At 35.7% G+C, this 19,436-nt stretch overlaps 2 protein-coding genes across 12 annotated transcripts; one reads left to right on the plus strand and one right to left on the minus strand.

Annotated features, from left to right (window-relative positions):
- The first annotated feature begins 10,339 nt into the window (after window positions 1-10,339).
- LOC105803953 (acyl-coenzyme A thioesterase 2, chloroplastic) lies at window positions 10,340-13,658 on the plus strand. Its single transcript, XM_012636414.2, has 5 exons — window positions 10,340-10,867; window positions 10,966-11,143; window positions 12,266-12,732; window positions 13,077-13,205; window positions 13,291-13,658. The coding sequence occupies exons 1-5, from the start codon at window positions 10,478-10,480 to the stop codon at window positions 13,447-13,449; spliced, it is 1,323 nt and encodes a 440-aa protein (XP_012491868.1). The 5' UTR covers window positions 10,340-10,477; the 3' UTR covers window positions 13,450-13,658.
- Window positions 13,659-14,456: 798 nt separating this feature from the next.
- Window positions 14,457-18,819, minus strand: LOC105803959 (mediator of RNA polymerase II transcription subunit 19a). Of its 11 annotated transcripts, none has more exons than XR_008197476.1 (8): window positions 18,698-18,819; window positions 18,387-18,502; window positions 17,205-17,270; window positions 16,688-16,977; window positions 16,265-16,498; window positions 15,885-15,944; window positions 15,575-15,708; window positions 14,457-14,706 (listed from the first exon to the last, which is right to left on the minus strand). XR_008197476.1 is itself a non-coding variant. In XM_012636455.2 (6 exons), the coding sequence occupies exons 2-6, from the start codon at window positions 17,233-17,235 to the stop codon at window positions 15,704-15,706; spliced, it is 615 nt and encodes a 204-aa protein (XP_012491909.1). In that variant the 5' UTR covers window positions 17,236-17,270; window positions 18,387-18,792; the 3' UTR covers window positions 14,457-15,703. The 11 variants fall into 11 exon arrangements, 2 of the variants coding, with proteins under 2 accessions (XP_012491909.1, XP_052489019.1); XR_008197478.1 differs by having other exon boundaries at window positions 18,746-18,808; XR_008197480.1 differs by having other exon boundaries at window positions 18,387-18,497; window positions 18,698-18,804.
- Window positions 18,820-19,436: the final 617 nt, after the last annotated feature.

Here is a 19,436-nt window from a genome sequence, read left to right on the forward strand (position 1 = left end):
GTCCTGATACGACCAGGCAAATATATCTTTGTACTCATGGAGCAAGGCGATCAAATTCTGTTTGGTGTTCTCTGAAATGGAAGTCCCAATCTTCACTTCTTGTTTCTTTTTCACTTCTCAAGTTCACTGTCTCAACAGATTCTTGATAGGGTAAAATTTGTTTCTCTTCTTGTTCAACCATTCTCAGTAAGTCAGGAGGCGGGTCACTATTTTCAGCATCTTCCTCGACTTTGAATTCTCCTAAACAAATAGCCATCTCGAAATCAATTTCAGGACTTGTAACGGGATTGTTCATGCGGTGGATATCTGAGCACCTGAAAGGTGAATGGGAAAGAAAACTATGGAGGAGTATCAAAGTACTGGGATCAACACACAAAATGTTATGGAATGATATAAAATACATGTAGGAAGATGATATGAAGAGATGGGATAATTACGAAGCTAATAGAAATGAAAAGACCATGGCAAAATGCATCTTCATTGATGTTCATTGAAATGATAAAGAGCAAACATAAGCTCTTACAAAAGGAATCCCACTATTTACGGACACACAAAATAATGGAGAATTAACATTGAGCATTACTCTGGAGAGGACTTAGAAACTACAATGAGGTCCATAGCAGTCCAATTGTTCAAAATATATCTTGGGGGACAAGGGTGTATCATTACAACATCCTCAACTGTGCCACCCTCGTTGTCAACAACATTTATACTGATGTTCTGAAGACCCTTTTCAACCAAAGCGCTTCGCTGATTGTTTTGCCCCCCGTCTTCATTTGTTACTACATTCGCATTCCCATCAGCATGGTTAGGAAGAGGATTTCCACCCACATTACTAACGCCATCAAATCACAAAATGCCAGCATCGATGAGATCTTGAACCCTCCTTTTAAAGGCAATGCAGTTTTCTGTAGAATGCCCTTGATTTCCAGCGTGATACATGCAATTAGCATTAGGATCATACCATTTTGGGTATGGGGGCTTCAGGGGTGCCATGTAATGTGGGGATATCAATTGCTTCTCCAACAGCTTCAGGTATAATTCTCCGTATGGCACAGGAATTGGGGTGAATTGAGGTTTTTCAGAAATGGGTCTTACTGGTCTTTGGTCATTTTTAGGTTGACTTTGTGTAGGCATGGTGTTTGGTGGGAACAAGGTGAATGGTCTTTGGTTATTCATAGCATAATCGGGGTAAGACGGAGGTGCTTGATAGTAAGGACCTTGAGGAGGAAAGTAGAAGTTTGAAGGTGGGCGATAATGAGGTCGTGATTGGGCGGGGTACGAATTGGGGGCACAGTGGCCATCAGTTCCAATCATATGGGCTTCTACCTCATTTTTCTTCATGGGTATTGCCCTCTTCGAACCCTCGGGACCTTCCATTCTTTCACTTTTGACGGCGTTTTCAATAAGCTCCCCAGATATTACAATATCCGCAAAGTCTTTTGTGGCGCTTCCTACCAACTTATCGTAAAATGGCGCTTTCAGAGTGTTGATAAAGAGGACTGTTATCTCCGTCTTAGTTAACGGGGGTTCCACCTGAGCCGAGATATCCCTCCATCTCTGTGCATATTACCTAAAAGTCTCTGTCGGCTTCTTTTCCATCTTTTGTAAAGTTAGTCGATCAGGCACCATATCTGATACATGCTTGTATTGCTCACAAACTGCTGATGCTAAGTCCTTCCATGATCGGATCCTCTCCCTGCTGAGTTGATTATACCATCGAAGAGCCGATCCAACTAAAGCATCACGAAAAGCAGTATCGACAATTTATCCTCATTCACGTAACGAGTCATCTTCCGACAAAACATGACGAGATGTGCCTTTGGACATCGCGTCCCATCGTTCTTTTCAAAATCTGGTGCCTTGAATTTCGGGGGTAGAACCAGATCAGGCACCAAACTGAGTTCTTTAGCACTCAAAGCAGAGAAGACTTCAGCACCTTCTATTGCCTTAAGCCTTTCTTCTAGGATCTTGTACCTATCTTGAGCGTCATAATCATCAGTTTTTAACTTTGCTATTTCCATAGGATCGTCCAGATCTGGAACAATTGGATCTGTTGGATTAGCCCCGGGGTTCGATACGAACATTCCTTGCCCCAGATGAGCAGATGGTGCAGGACGTTGTTCCAAGATTGTATAGGCATGAGGTGGAGTAAATCCTAGGGGATAGAATGGATCCTGATCATTATTAGCTCTTGACTGGGGCTCCATGATATCAAGGCTCTGCGTGGGTCCATTTCCTTTTACAAAAGCTGTCATCATTTCTATCATTTTAGCCAATTGATCTCTTTGCTCGAGTGATTCTTCTCGAGATCTCACCATCATATCTCTTGCCTCTTGTTGTGACTTGGCCAATTGCTTTTGTAACTCTCTTTGGACCCTTTCCATCCTTTCGATTCTTTCGTTAAGTTCAGTGTCCATAACTCTAGTTCTTAGACGTGTCCTGTAAGGATTATGTGATTCCAGCCTTGTAGTACCGCCACTATGGATTATGCGATTTTAGCCTCAGTGAATGGTTGGGGTGATATGTACATGCAATGCATGAATGAATGAATGAATGACAAGTGAATGTTAGTCATGAATAAATATACAAGTATTTGGTGTTGATTTCAAGACAGCCCTATATTTTGGCATTTCATTCATCAAAAGAGTCCATTACAAAATATTTTGCCAATGAAAATGCCCCTAGTGTCTAAGTCTCGTTGTTTCCCGATCCTAGTCAAGTCTTCGAGGTTATTCTGTCAAGAATTCGAAGTCGCATGTTTAGGAATATCGGAGATATATCCTTCTCCTTTTGCTTTCTGGGTTCTCAAAGACCAATCTCGAACTACAGCATTTTTCTCGGTTACTTACGTAATTGACTCCTCCATCAGAAATTCGTTTTTGGCAACCAATCTCTAATCAACACATTCCTAATAAAATGCCTATGATGCATGATGAGAAATGAAATGAAGACAAATAAACTTAGGTAGCAATCACGACAAATATAAACAGAGGAAAAACTATGGAAAATCTAACAAATTAAACTATCTAAACATGCATTTTGGGGAAACCGACCTACGTTTTTTTTTGTTTTTATTCCATCATGCTTTTCAAAATAAACTTACCCCACATGCTCATCAATCTAACCGATCAAATTTATTAAACAGACTCGATTCCCTTGCAACAAGTGTAAATGTAAAAGAAATAAAAGGTAAGAGACGCTTCTCCCGTGTACTTATTTTGGTGACTATCAAACGGACAGAGGTTCGACATGGCTCTAATTGGGTGGCTCGTACGGTTCGCTATATGTGGTTTTGGTTCTAGAAAGGTACTCGAATTGTCCATACTGTCACCTACTAAGGTTAGTATGGAGCCTCGGTCATCACCCATCACGGGCTCACGAGCTCAATTCGAGGGATTACATTTACTTATGCCTATGCGGAGGGACGAGTTAACTCACGAAAGCATAAGTCATATGTAACCCGGAAGTAATTCACTAGCCTGTGCGGAGGGACGAGTTAACTCACGAAGGCGTAGCGTTTACTTCCACTTAAACGGACGGAGCCCGGTAGAGAGCTCATGTTATGCAAAAATGTAAGTGCACGGTGTGTGGAGAGAAACTCACAAACCTTTTTTTCTTTATTTTTACTAAAAAAACTAAAAAAAATCGTAAAACTTAGAGCTGAAAAAAAACAGAAAAATAAACAAGTTAGAAAAATATTAATTTAAAAACCGAATGCAGATGCATGACTTTTCAAAAATACAATTCAAGGATCACGATTAAAAATTAATTTGAACAAGAACTTTTGAAAATTTTGACAACACGTGTTCATCACCAGACTCGACTCTCAAAAAAAAAGTCCCCAGTGGAGTCGCCAGCTGTAGTGACCTAAAAATTTGGCGATGGTCGCTAATCGAAGTAATTATTGAAAACTTGAAAACCGAATCTCGATTTTATTTGAAAAAGGAGTCGCCACCGATCTTTTTTTTCTAGGTGTGATCGGACACCTAATAAATTCTCTTTTTAGAAGAAAAATTTATTTTTAAACTTTTCTAAAAAAGAGGTAATTTTAGGTCCACGTAAAAATCCAGAGAAAATTCGAGTTCGGGAGTCAGTTACGCGCGAGGAAGGTATTAACACCCTCGCGACGCCCAAAATTGGTATCTTGTTAAACGCGCGTTGTCTTAATTTTCAAAAACACAAGTTCAATTTAATAATTAATCGCGACCTGATCAAAATATGAAATTTTTTTAAAACACGAGCATTTTTGAAACAATTTTTATTTTTGCGAACACGAAAATATTTTTAAAACACGAGAATTTTAGAGACACGAAAATTATTAAAAACACGAAAATTTTTGAAAACACAACAATTTTGAAACATGAGAATTTTAAAACACGAGAATTTTTTTTGAAAACACGATTTTTTTGAAACTCGAAAATTTGAGAAATACGAGAATTTTGAAGAATTGAAAATTTTTAAAATACGATTTTTTTCTTTAAAAAAATATTGTATTTAACACGAATCGGTGATATTCACCCCGATATGGCGATGAAACCATCGAATTAGTATTAAATCAAATCAATTTAAAAATTAATCGGGATTCTATTAAAACGCGAGAATTTTCATTTAAACACGAGAAATTTCGAACATTTTTTATTTTTAGAAGGGCGTCTCGTATTTAACACGAGCCATCGATATTCACCCATCATAGCGATGAAATCAACGGCTCGATGTTAAATCGGTTCGTTGCCTTATGCATTAAAATAATTTTTTATTTCATTTTTTTACATGCAAATAAAACCATACTAATATTTCTAAAAAAAACTATTTTTAAAAAAATGCTAATTAAATTTAAATGAAACCATATTTAAATAAATAAAACTAAATTAAAAAAGATTTAAGGAAATTACCAAAAAGCCCAAAGTTGTGGGCCCTTTTCTTTTTTCCCTTTTTTTTTCTCTTTTCCTTTTTTTTCTGCTGGATGTTGGGCTGCCGGATTCGGGCCTGGGCGCTGGGCCGAAGGGGGCCTGCTCGGCCTGCTGCTGCCGAGCCTGGAGGCTTGCTGCTGCTGGGCCTGCGCAATGGGTCTGCTGGAGGCCTGCTTCTGTTGGGCTGCTGCTTTTTTTAAAACAAATCTGCTGCTTCTTTTTTTTTTTGCTGGTTATTGTTTTGGGCCACTGGGAACGGGCCTGTTGCTGCTGCTGGGTACCGTGGGTCGGGTCGGGTCGGTCGTTTTGCTGGATCGGGTCGGGTCGGTTTGACCCGACTGGTAATTTATTTTTTTTATTTCTTTTCTTTCCTTTTTTTTTCTCTTTTTTTCTTTCTTTTTCTTCTTTCTTTTTTCTTTCTTTCTTTCTTCTTTCTTTTTTCTTCCTTCTCCGTTCAGCAGCAGCCCCTTTGTGTCGCCGGTGATGTCTCTCCGCCTGGTGCGACGGCCGACGGTGGCGCGCACGGAGGTATGCTCTCCCCCCTTTTCCTTTTTCTTTTTCTTCTTTGCTCTTTCTCTTTTTCTCTTTTGCTTGCTTTTTCTTTGTTTTTGTTTTTTGCGTTTAGGACTCGACGGTGAGATGACAATGGTGGTGGCGCGACGGACGTGGTGGCGGTGGAGGCAATCGGCCGGATTGAGAGCTTTTTTTTTTGGAATTTCTTTGCTTATTTTCTTTTGGCTTTGATTTTTTTTTTTGATTGCTATCCCCCTCCCTCTCTCTTTTCATTTTCTTTTTAATCTCTTGATTTTTGTCTTCTTTCTCTTTGTTTTCAGGTGGCAGCGGAGAGGGGAGGCCATGCACTAGGCCAACGGCCGAAAATCACGGAGGGCAGGTGCGCAAATCGCGCCTGTCTGCCAGAGGGACCAAATCGCAAATGTAGCAAAACTTTTGGGGCCAAGCATAATTTTGTGAAAATTCAGGGGTCAAAATATATTTTCAAGAAGTTGATGGGCCAAAATGTAATTTTAGGAAAGTTTAGGGGTGAAAATGCAATTTCAAAAATTTTAGGGGGTCAAAATATAATTTTTTATTTTTTATATTTTTTTATTTTTTTTAAAAAAGCACGAAATCGAGCCGGACAAAATTCAGTGATTACACAAACAATGTATATATATATATATATTTATCTATATATCATTCATAACTATATTAAATTCCAAAACTTATATAGGCATATATCCATTTAGCCGAACATAGCTTATACACAATTTCTATTCATATTTCAAATCTATTCAACCAAAGTATACTTGATTATAAATCAATAATAATTCAATATAGATTCGTACACACATTTATATACTAATTTAGTTCTATTTATAAGCTAATAGACTTACCTTGGACGATGGAAAATCGAAGTCGGACGATTATTCGACTATTTTGGCTTTTCCCCGATCTAACTCCGATTTCTTTGGTTCTCGATCTAAATATATTCAAAATGAGATAATTTATTTATTAACACATTCAATTTAGTCCAAAAACACATAATTTGGAAAATTACTATTTTGCCCTTAATATTTACACTTTTTGCAATTTACTCCCTATTGCATAAAACACAAATTATACAAAATTTGCCCATACCACACAAGGGCCGAATATTCATGGTTCTCATACAAGTCCACACATTTCATTTATTTCACATTTTAGTCCCTCAAAAATTTAATTTCACAATTTAGCCCTATTTACTCAATTTCACTAAAAATTCAAAGACAAAACGTTTTAATCTAACACCTATATTTCATATTTCATCAACTAACATCACATATCACAAGTTATCATCAATGGAAAAACACAAAATAATAAAAAATTTCAAAAATTCAAGCACGGGTCTTGTAGTATACAAAGCAACGATCTCAAAAACATAAAAATTATCAAAAACCGAAACCAAAACACACCTTAATTTTCAATGGGAATTGCCGAAACCCTAAAAGCCATTGATGAATTCTCCCAAGCTTAACATTCGGCCAAGGTAAGAATGTTTTGTTGTTTTTTTTTATGCTTTCTTTACTTATTTTAATTATATGACATAATTTAATAAATTACTAAATTAACCTTATATAATAAATATATAAAACATATATATAAAGGACAATGTTGTCATATGTCACCCACTAACTATATTTTGGTCTAATTACACCTTTAGACCTCTCACTTAAAAAGACAACAACAAATAGACACTTTCATATTTAACCATTAAATTTTTATTTTACGCGATTTAATCCTTTTATTTAATCGGACACTCAAACGACGAAATTAAAATACGAAAATTTGACACAATTAAATTCACAATAATAAACACACAAAATAATATTAAAATATTTTTTTGACTTGGACTTGTGGTCTCGAAACCACTATGTCCAATTAGAGTCGAAATCGGGCTATTACAGGTTATGAGAGACATTCCCGAGGCAGAGGGATGATTCATCTAAAGTACAAAGAGTACGATACGATCAGGCGTACATCCTTCAAATCCTCAAAGGTTATTTGATGCCGGACAAGTCAGAAACCTCGTAGATCTGAGGTGGCTGTTGAAAATCATCAATTTTAGAGCAGCTAGCAAATTCAGTTAGGGGTCTGTCGTGTTATTGACATTGTATCGGAAGATGTTTCGGGCGACAACCAAATAAAATAAAAATCGGAGGTTGCCTCTCACTATTACAATCATGGGCTCGGTTTCGTTTTCCATTTTTACGTCCTCGAGTGGACCATCCGTATGCATTCTCACTCTTAACAAGGTAAAATTTGTATAAGATTTTACAATTATTAAATAGATTTAAAATAAAATATTGTGCTAAAATTTTATTTAAATAGGTGAAATCATTCGCTGAATTACGGGGGAATACCTACCGCTCTTGAAGATATACGGCTTCTATTAGACCAACGGTTGGAAGCACATGTAAGTATTTATTTCATTTTGAAATATATACATAACATAGTCGATTCCATATTTAGTATTTAGTATTATGTATATAGTTAATATTTTTATCACATTCATATAGTTTCAACGGACGCCATGCGAGGATCTAGCAATTCGGGCAGTAATTCCGAATGAATTCCTACAGAATCCGAACATCTGGCACGTTAAGGTCTCATTGGTCAACTACGTTACCATCAAGATGCACCAGACGGATAGAGTGTTACGGTAATTTAGATTCTGACAACCGATTCTTGTGGCACTTGAAGTGCTCGATGATGAGCACAAAATCGACTTACGACGACTGAATACGCATTGGTCACTCTTCCACTCGGAATATATCGAAACATGGGAAAATCGATATGATAATATACCTACTCGTGAACCGATTATCGCAAGCCATATTTGCTCTCAGAAGAGGAGAGACGTCAGTTCAAAAAATAATGCAACTTATGCAACATCGACACCTGGCTCCCGAGGTGGATCCACTTCAGGCTCATCATCTGACCCACCAACATCTGCAATGGAGGAGGTCCCCTCGCCGGTGGACGTCGTAGGGAATACATCATCCCTTTTCGTGTACATTTCAGACCGTCCCCAATCAGATGTGGACTGCCAACCACTAGAAGTTGATGCCATTCCCTAATAAGTATTTCCAACATTGAACATCGACCTACCGAGGTGCATGTCTCATCCACTAACGGAGTGTTGTACATAGGTCATGTATTCCGTCCTACCACAAAAAATGGATGATTTTATGTTCTGCCTCCCACTAATAGAATGTTGGGTAGGTCATATATTCCTCTCGAAAATTTCACATATAACTTAATATAGGGTGATTCACTAGCGAGGTGCGTCTGCACCATCGCCTCCAAACCACGAGCACTTTTGATATCAAATGAGTCATATGTCACAGGATCAACCGAAGCACAAAATTGATATTTAATAGACAAAACTTTCATTGGCATCGTTCTAAAGATTTTGCGCCTAATTCTTTTGTCAATTTTATGTTCTGGTTAAAAACTAGCCGCGCTGTGTTCTTCGATAAAAAAACATCGTTCTCGGTGTCATGGACCTCACTGTCGTAGTAAATAACAGCACTAATACGTCCACTCATTTTCAACCAAATTATTTGTCGAAAGAAATTCAAAACAAAAAACATTATGCAAAAATATAATGTTTCGTATAAATATTAACATGATAAATCAACTTATACCTTCTCAACTTCTTCAATTTCTATTATTCTAAACTTCTTCGATTTCTCTTGTTGTAACTTATGCAACAAGAGAATGAAATTTAGGTCATTTATAGCCTAAGAGATAGTGGGATGCAAGGGCGTCTACCTGGGAGCTTTTTCAGTACTTTTGCTGACAGTACATCCTACTTAGAGCATTTTTCAACTCCAACTATCAGATTTCCCAAGAATCTCAGGATATTTTTTCAGAACCATCTTTTCAAAATTATTTTTTTAGAATTATCAGTACAAAAAAAGCGACTAACTAGAAGCTTTTTCTGTACTATTACTGATTGTGTATCCTACTTAGAGCGTTTTTTCAAAAAAAAATTCATCTCGTCAAAATAATTTTTTTAGAACATATCACGTCAAATTTATTTGTTCATATCTCATCTTGTCAAATTTATTTTTTCCAAAACAATTCTTAGCAATTAAAAAAATTAACCCTAAACTCTAAACTATAGACCCTAAACTCTAATTTTTTTCTTAAACCCTAAACAAACCCAAAAATCCTAAACCTAAACCCTAATTTGCAAATAACCCAAAAACCCTAATCAAGCATAGGAAAAGCATGTCCCTGTCAGCACTTTTTACTAAAGCGTGTCCACGTTAGCACGCTTTTGCCTGACATGAGGAAAAAAGCGTCCTCATCAGCGTACTTTTTTGCATTATCCCCTAAAAATGCGTTCACATCAGTGCGTTTTAGTATTTTCGGTCCATACCCATCATTATTTTTTTTGAATGGTACATTTCCGTAAATAATTTCGGAAATGGAACTTTATTAGTACTATGCCTGCAAATGACTTAATTAATTTTTTAAATATTTTTTAAAGTTTTTGTTACAAATAAACACTAAAAAAAAGGTTAAAGCTCTCTTTACTCCTCACAACTGTCCATAACTAAAAAACAAATAAATAAAGCAGGGTAGGGGCTGGGGCAGATGGTTTACATGTGGAGCATTTATTTCTTTTAATTATTTAATTAATTATAATAGTAAACTATGCAAATAATTAAAATAATGTTATAATATATTAATACAAGTGATTCAAAATTTAAAAATAAATTACAAACATAAACAAAAAAATCAAACATGATAAATATTTAAAATAATATTATAGTATAACCTCATGTTTATTATGTGATGAATTCTTATGGAGTATAATTTTCATTTTACTATAATTAAAAAAATCAAACTATAGTAAAATGCTTACAACCAGATGTTTAAAGGTTTGACTGATTGCTGAGAGGAAATTGGCCCCTAAAGAAAGCAAATTTCACAAAAACAAAAACAAACCCAAAACCTGAAATCCCAATATTCGCCCACCCATTTGCAACGATCACCTTGAAAATCACATATCCATGGAGTTTAATTGCTCATCTCCTACCACCATCCCTGTGGTTTCAACTTTTGCATCTCCCTTTGACACTTCTGCCGCTGTCAATGGCTCAGACTCCACGTCAACCAGGAAGCCCATCAGCCTATGGCCAGGAATGTACCATTCACCAGTAACCAATGCTTTATGGGAAGCCAAGTCCCAAATCTTTGAGAGACTCCTTGACCCACCAAAAGATGCACCCCCACAGAGCGAGTTGCTCACCAAAACCCCTTCTCAAAGCAGGACCAGCATCCTTTATAATTTATCATCAGACTACATTTTGAGAGAACAGTACAGGGATCCCTGGAATGAAGTTAGAATTGGGAAGTTGCTTGAAGACCTTGATGCTTTAGCTGGGACTATCTCTGTCAAGGTACTTTTTTTTTTCTTTTTTGCAGGTTGGGGATTATAAATTAGCAATCTTTTTTGTCTTTTGAATGGCTGAAGTTGTGTGGTTTGTTTGTGAATTAGCATTGTTCAGATGATGATAGCACAACAAGGCCTCTTTTGCTGGTAACAGCTTCTGTTGACAAGATTGTTTTGAAGAAGCCTATTAGTGTTGATATTGATCTCAAAATAGTTGGTTCTGTCATATGGGTTGGGAGGTCATCAATTGAGATTCAACTAGAAGTCATTCAGTCCACGAAAGGTGCTTTAATCTTAAACTTATGATTAACTCACTGTAATTTTGCATTTAAGATGAAATATGACTTTGAGTATTTGTAGATATGTTTTTTAGTACAAATCTGTTGAGACATTATATACTTTAGTATTAGCTATCAAGAATGCATAAATTCCATGTCAGTAGTTTCTTCACATTTGCTAATTCTTCAGACATATATAGCAAATTACTTATGGATTTTCCTAAGATTCTGATCTTTACCAAGGCCGTGGAGCATAATGTAATCTTTGCAGAACTATTGGAACTCTCAGTCCTTTGTAATTAATCTTAGTGCTAATGAAAACCCAAGATAAAGCATGAACTTGTGTACCTATTTTTAGTTTTCACTTCTCATATACTCTATTGATCATGCTACATTCCTTACAGATTCCTTTTCATAACTCGTATATCGATTGACGAGAATTAAAGCCTTATTTGCAGGTTATTTATGTAAGGGTTATTTACATATAACCTCCTTCATTTCTCCTTGAGGCTTCCTGCAGTATTTACTCATTCCTCTTCTCTTATTCAATCCATGATCCCTATAAGTTTTGTCTTTTTCTTAGCAGGAAATCTATGTTATTTGATATGGATTTTTAACTACCCTACCCCCACTTTTTCTCACCCCGATATGGAAAAGACTGAAAGCATATTCTTATTGAAAACCAACCAAGTATGCTTATAAAATAGACATTGTCTGCACAATTTCACACTTTGTCCTTTAAGGAGAAGCATGTTGTCCTTTGACATTTTATGCAACTATGACTCTTTGAGTTCTGAGGTATCATCTTTTTTTTTAAAGATACCAAATCTAACTTATCTTATGATGGTGAAAATTGTTACTTAATGATACTTTGCCTCACCCTCAAGGATAGTATTCTTAGCTGAATGTTTATTCTCAGATGACATGTTTTAATAGTCTTGGTAATGGCACTGAGGTTCCATAACCTAGACACAGATCACAATGCGGAGTTAATGAGAAGTAATTCGTAGTTCATCAAATTGCAGAGCTGCTAACAGTGTGATTCTGTAGAAAGTCTTTCATTATAGACATTATCTTGAAGTTTGGCCATGATTGAGACTTTGATTAGATGATGTTATTTCATGCAGAAAACTCGGATGTTTCGGACTCTGTAGCTCTAACAGCCAACTTCATCTTTGTGGCCCGTGACTCTAAGACTGGGAAAGCTGCTCCTGTTAACCGGCTTTCACCAGAAACTGAACGTGAGAAGTTTCTATTTGAAGAAGCTGAAGCTAGAAGCAAATTAAGAAAAAGAAAAAGAGTAGATAGAAGAGAATTTGAACATGGGGAGATAAATAGACTGGAAGCACTCTTGGCTGAGGGCCGAATCTTCTGTGATATGCCAGCCTTAGCTGATAGAGACAGCATTCTTTTAAAGGATACCCATCTTGAAAATGCCCTGATCTGCCAACCACAGCAGCGCAACATTCATGGTCGAATTTTTGGAGGTTTTTTAATGCATCGAGCTTTTGAGTTAGCTTTCTCAACAGCTTATGCATTTGCTGGACTAGTACCTTGCTTTTTGGAAGTTGATCATGTTGATTTCTTAAGGCCTGTAAGTATCTTCCTGCTTTTTGTAGAGCTTTTAGCATCAACTTGTATATCTATCTACATATTTATCTTTCATGCTCGGTGTTGTTCGAGATTATTCGAGCATTCAACCTCATTTTATTTGGCCTTCAATCATTATTTTATGCATATCGCCGTGAAATAGAAGACCAGAAGAAACTGTGACATGCAATATTAACCGTCCTTGAATTCTTAGAGTGCCATGTTTCAGCATCTTTGATTTGCATTCCTGTTTTGATTTAAATCTAACCTTACCAATGTGTTTTCCCTAATTCTTGATCTGTTTAGATGAGTGTGAAATTTTGTAACTCTAGTGAAGAATACATGTAGGTTGACGTAGGGGATTTCCTTCGTCTAAAATCATGTGTTCTGTACACGGAACTTGAGAACCCTGATCAACCACTAATTAATGTTGAAGTTGTTGCTCATGTTACAAGGCCGGAGATCAGAACAAGTGAGGTAAGAGCCTTGGACTTCTTAATACCACCATTAACTAATTTCATGGTTTATATTTAAATTACATAAACGTGTATCCATTATGCAGGTATCGAATACATTTTATTTCACATTCTCCGTACGGCCAGAGGCAAAGGCCACCAAGAATGGATTTAAGATTCGAAATGTAGTTCCTGCTACAGAGGAAGAAGCACGTCGAATTTTAGAGCGCATGGATGCGGAGATGCTGACACGGAAAAGCCAGTGAAGCGGGGGCTGATCAACACATTTCTTACATCACCAGTTGATGCTATTTTAGTATAAATGTGGTGATAATTGGACGTAGTTATAAAGCATAAATCAACCTGATTAGCGTTTGGGATCATGTTATTATAATACATGACGAAACAGTGATGCTACTTAGGTGAACTTCAGTTCAGAGTTGAATCACATATTCGAACAATCGTTTCATTTTCATCCCACTCGTTCACTATAAAATATATAAAAATTCAATTGTATCCGAATTAATCACCTCATTTGATAAAATTAGCTCTTAAAAAGCAACTTTCTTATTTGAATTGGTTTCTTTCTCGTAGTCATAAATTTGCCTTCTCATTGCGATCAGAATAAAAACTAACACACCTTTTTGGGGATATTTAAAGAAACTTAGAAAGATTATTGAATGATTAGAGCTTCCATCTAGTCTTGCCATTCCCTTCCATTTTCATATCGTAATGACCACAAAAAGATCGACCCTTCCCAATATTTGTAAGTAGAGATATATTCCACAAAATAATAAAATGAATATATAAACCCTTTATTCCTCAAACTTGTTCCAATGATGGTTTCTTAACCCTTTTTATTTCACCATTATTTATATTTTTTATTGAAAAGCATTTTATTTATATCTTATGAGATCGGAAACAAACCACACTTCTGATTACATTATTACATTGATAATAAGAACAATAATCACAATGTTCATTTACCCTTGTTTATGGTTTAGGGCTTTTTTATACAGCTTTAATCACAACAACAACAACAACAGAAAACCCTGCAAATATCAAGAATCAAAGCTACTACTATCTTTTTTTAATGTTAGATTATCAAATCGTAAATGAATGTAAAAGCCAAAATGAAACACAATTGTCTGCTAAAAGGAAAAGAAACAAATAAGACAGTGGCTTCAAGCCGATGTTATGACAAATAGGGAAGATAATGAAACAGCAGCTCCGATATGCCCTATTCTTTCTACAAAACAAAAGCTGCAAACCCTAAATCAAACTGATAGTATTTCATTTCAGGACTAGGCGTTTTAGACTTTTAACCAGACAAAATTATGTGTACACGACAAGCACAGCTACAAAATTAGAAAAAGGACGAAAGAAAATCAAAGTTTTGCATGTTACCAACAATGTTTATGATACAAAAAAGTCCATTTTCAGCAGCCCTATACCCTGCATTAGATATCCATCAATGGATGAATTCACCTTCTACACATTCTTAACTCAGTTTACAAGTTACTCTGCACAAAAGACAAACAGAGAGTGTGTTAAGTTAGAACCTTTAAAACCTATCTGCCATTTTAACACCCTTCCCCAACCCCATCTCCACACCTGAGCCCTGTGATGATAACAAATATAACAAAAAGGAAGAGTCTGCCTTAAAGAAAAAATAATAACAGGTCACATAATGAACAGTGGGAAAAGGATCCAAATTCAACCTCGTTCAGAGTGTAGGCCACGTTTTAATATCAGGTCAAGAGTAGGAAGCAAATAATTCTTTTACTACTACACTATCTTTCTCCTCATTGGAATCTTGGGCCCCAAAACTAGAACTGTAAATACTTGAATGTGTAAATAATTAAATATGTAACCACTTCTAAACAGAAGTTAAACTATGCCATTCCACAACCTTTTCAGCCACAGGATTTGTCTGGCAACATCCACAAAACTCAGTAGATTCTCTACATCACTACCCTTGCAATATAGTTTTACCGATAAAAAGTAGAAAACAATAGATCTTATAAAAGCCAGTTGCTAGGCTATATGTATGAGATTCTCCATGTTCTACTTTAGACAATTTAAAAAACTGTAATAAGAACATTTGCAGCAAACATCCAAGTTCTAATCCACCATTTATGCAATGTTATATTTAGTGTTCATAATTATGTCTTTGTTGTACCTTGATTGCCTGAGTTGAAAGTAGAAGGATAAAGCACATAAAGTTATATGGAGGCGAAGAGAATTATTGTATATCTGGGGCATATTCATATAAAAGTTCCAGTAAATTTTTGGATTTTGATAATTGATTAGCAGTGAATAACTGGATAATATTGAGTATCAAGAGTAATACAATAAGAAATAAATGAAACAGCGAGATACGACATTCACCTCAACCAATGTAGAGAGCATTAAGCAAACCCTCCCATACTCTGAAAACCATCTGAGACAATATGAACTAGAGAGCCACCCTTTCAGCCTGCTACTTTAATTGCACCAACTTCATCAATTTTTGAGCTTTTATGCTGCATCAAATTAATTACGTACTTTGATAAGCATGGTGCGAAAGTAGTTAGAAGACAAAGTCTATGGGCACCATTCTAGGACGAAATGAAGAGTTAGTGCTACACATATCACAAATATGAAAGATAATCCACATAACGCAACAGAACAGAGCATAATCCACAATTAGGTGCATTACCTTACTTTTTTTGTGTCTGTGAACATCACTAAGATCTTCATCTCCATCATGCTTCCTTTTCTGAAAATATATGAATTATAAAGAATTTTACATGGAATTCCATTTAAAATTAATCTAATTTCAAGATAAAAGTTTTTGATATACTTTCAGAAGACAAATTAAAATACAAACGTGCACAGGAGCACAGACCACGGTAGTTTAATTCCCGGGATCAGCACAACTGCTTATTTTTACTGATCAAAAGAAAACATCCCATGCATAGCTCAAAAGAAACAATGTTATTCTTGAACAAAGAATGGATAAATTAACAGACTGATTGACTTTAACCATTTTTCCACTATACTCAGGACAAAACGTGTAAGAGGTAACAAACTTCCAACCTTTTCATGGTGCTTTTTTGAGTGATCAGCACCAGAATCATGATGCCCACTTCTATCCTTCTTTTTTTCCTTGTCTTTATCTTTACTTCGATCTTTATCTTTATGACGGTGCTTGTGCTTCTTATGCTCTTTATCCTTGTCCTTATCTCGGTCCTTGTGCTTTTTATGCTTCCTGTCTTTATCTTTAGCTTCACTCTTTGACTTCCCAGCAATAGTAGGAATCCCTTTTTCACTCTAATAAACAAAATGGTTAACAACTCCAACAGAAGTGATGCCTATTGAAGATAAATATTGTAAATAACAAAATAAACTATAGGGCCATTAATTTTTTACCAATTTACTGATTAATGGCATAATACCTAGAACCACCCTTTAGATTAAAAAACTTAAATAAGGGTAGTCTCAAAGCAGTAAATTTCTTACCACTGACAATTCAACAGGAGTGGTTTCACTCAGCTGGAAAGCCTCCTTAAGAATATCAAGGTCAAAAGGCTGTATACGGACATTAGAGTCTCTGTTATGAGATGTATTCTGAATAAGCTGGTCCAGCTGCATCCCTTCTCCTTTTCTAATTTCAGTATCTCCCACCACATTATGAAGATAATGTGTATCTGAGATTGATACTGGAAGAGGTCTCTTGCAGAAGAAGTCATGGTGAGGCAATAACTTATAGTGACTTATAAGATCAACAGCACCGCTAAGTTCCCTCGGTCCTAAAGAAAACAGTTTCTTGTTAGTTGAAAAAGAAATATAACAATAACAATAACAACAATAACAACAACAACAACAACAACAATAATACCAGATAACTTTACATGAAATTACTGTTACCTCAGGAATTTTCAATCCAAAAACTTCAAATGGACTGAACAAATCCAAAAACAAATGCAATGAAAACAAAGAGAGTGCAATAAAAAATCCACATTCTAAACAATAGTACCTCCTCCAAATTTCTTGCCTTCAGGATCCATGAGTTAATGATTCATGAAATATGTATCATCATCAGCTGCATTTTTTAGCGAAAGTCAGGAAAAAATCCACGAATAGTCAAAACATCTATAAAAGTAAACAAAGATTACAGTAGATCTTCAGTAAGTTAAGCATAATCATCACAGGCAGCCTGCCCTATAGTGCAGAAGGCTCTTGCATATTAAAAATAAAAAAGCATACAAAACCTAGTCAGTACATCCTTTTTTCCAATTTGTTCACCTTCTGTGGCAGGCATGTAAAACAAGCATCTTACAAATTTCAAGTTCCAAAGCCAACTTTCACATCAAATATGCTTCCCCAGTGCAGCAATTAAATCTCTTTGCCCTCATCTTTCTTACAATTTTATTTATGTTCAATTATATAACTAGTACCAAAATATGTGCAGTAGGGTGAAAGATATGCCAAGAGGAACCGATAAAGGCCAACTTGGTAACCATATAACCCTTTGATTTCAATTCAAAAAGCAAAATGGAGGCAAACGCAGAATTAATATTTACATTAAACATATCAATAGAGGTTCATGATTGGATCCAGTAGGAAGCAATTGGCCCACTAACAGCTCAACTTTTGAGAATACCTTAGCATTAATTTCCTAAGCAAGCCAAATAATAGCATATGTAACTTTAAAAATAAATTCTAAATGCCTAGTTAATAGTCATAATTTAAAGAGAGTTTTCAAGCGATGGCAGTTTCAGGTGCACTGAGAAATTGAAATTACCCTCATGTAGAATAATAGCTTAACTCCAAGAATTTCCAGTTTAGTTTCCTCTAAATTTGTTATGTGTGGATCATTAATTGGTTACGTGGAAATAAGAAGCATTGATAAAGGTTATTTCTTTACTGGTTCAAGCAAATTTAGACACCAGAATTACAGATTTAAAATAATTTGTTCGCAATTTTTTCTCAATTTCTCACTTCCACAGATTTTTTTTTCTCGGAATCTTAGGACATATATAAATTTCCAAGAGAGAAAAACAGACATGAGGAATAACTGCCGAAAGAATATTTTTCCAAACAATTACTAATTGTCTATACATAAGAATCAGAAAGAAAACCCAATCATAATTTACCATTACAAAATTTAAACTAAAAGCATTAGAGGGGAGGAAGAAAAAGAAGAAATCAAGAATACCTCAAACATGAAATCGCAAGTTCGCCGTGTAACTTTTTTCAGATCACGGGAAAGCAAAGCACAAAATTTCGAAGTTCCTTTTCTCTTCTTCTACTCAACTCACTCCTCACGCTTTTCTACCAGTAAAAAATTACCAAATCCAAACAAAAATCAAAACCGCGCAAATTTTAAAACAAAGAAAAGGGGAAAGGAGAAGAAATTGAGCAGCGAAACCAAGAGAGGGAGAAAAAGGACGGAAGGGAAGGGAGTGGAAGGAAAGAGATGGTAGATCAGAGAAAGTTCGAGAGAGTTCTAAAAGAAGAAAGTCGTACTTTTCTAGGGTTTGGAAGGAGACGAACGACGATGCTAATAAATTTTACCTCTGAGGTTTTTGGGGTCCGTAGCTTCGCTCTCTGGATCTCGGGGTGTTTAGTTACCTTATTTGTTTATTTATTTTTTAATTTTTTTATTACTATAATAGTTTTTGTTTTTAGGGTGGGATCGAAGAGCGTCGGGTGAATCGGGTAATTCCACGCTTGCCAATGTTTTTCTCTACACACTCGCACGACGAGGGACCCCAGCCAAAAATGTGGGAAATTTTTTCCTTTTGTTTTTTAGTAATTGCACTTAAAGTCACTAAACTATTAATAAATTTATATTTTAGTAACTTAACTTCAAAATATTATAAAATGATAGTTAAACTATTCAAAAATTTTCATTTAAATCACTGAACTATTTGAAAATTTTTATTTAAGCTATTGGATTGTTAAGCTTTTTTTTGTAAAGTCTAGCTAGCTTGCTCCAAGCAACAATTCGATGATTAGTAGGTAAATCAATACCTATTGACAAGTACAAAAATATATCTTAGATTCAAGTCGATCTAGCGATCAATATTGGAGATTGAAGAAGAAAGTTGTTTGGATTTTAGTTCATGAATTCATAACATTCAAAATTGTTTCATAAAAGAAAATTGAACTTTAGAATAGAAAGGAAATGAGAGCTTTCTATTAGTGTCAACAATGAAAATAAAGAACGCCATATAACGTTGATTTTAATAGCCTTATGACTTAA

This window comes from Gossypium raimondii, chromosome 7, assembly GCF_025698545.1.
Source record: "Gossypium raimondii isolate GPD5lz chromosome 7, ASM2569854v1, whole genome shotgun sequence".
NCBI lineage: Eukaryota > Viridiplantae > Streptophyta > Magnoliopsida > Malvales > Malvaceae > Gossypium > Gossypium raimondii.

What these genes read in the sequence shown, in the direction of transcription:
- LOC105803953 (XM_012636414.2), top strand. Translation starts at nt 10,478, where the DNA reads ATGGAGTTTAATTGCTCATCTCCTACCACCATCCCTGTGGTTTCAACT. An exon ending in ATGTTGATTTCTTAAGGCCT is followed by an intron (nt 12,733 to 13,076) that starts GTAAGTATCTTC and finishes GAATACATGTAG; the next exon opens with GTTGACGTAGGGGATTTCCT. An exon ending in CGGAGATCAGAACAAGTGAG is followed by an intron (nt 13,206 to 13,290) that starts GTAAGAGCCTTG and finishes TCCATTATGCAG; the next exon opens with GTATCGAATACATTTTATTT.
- LOC105803959 (XM_052633059.1), bottom strand. Translation starts at nt 17,235, where the DNA reads ATGGATCCTGAAGGCAAGAAATTTGGAGGAG. An exon ending in AGGCAAGAAATTTGGAGGAG is followed by an intron (nt 16,978 to 17,204) that starts GTACTATTGTTT and finishes TGTTTTCTTTAG; the next exon opens with GACCGAGGGAACTTAGCGGT. An exon ending in CTCCTGTTGAATTGTCAGTG is followed by an intron (nt 16,499 to 16,687) that starts GTAAGAAATTTA and finishes TTTGTTTATTAG; the next exon opens with AGTGAAAAAGGGATTCCTAC.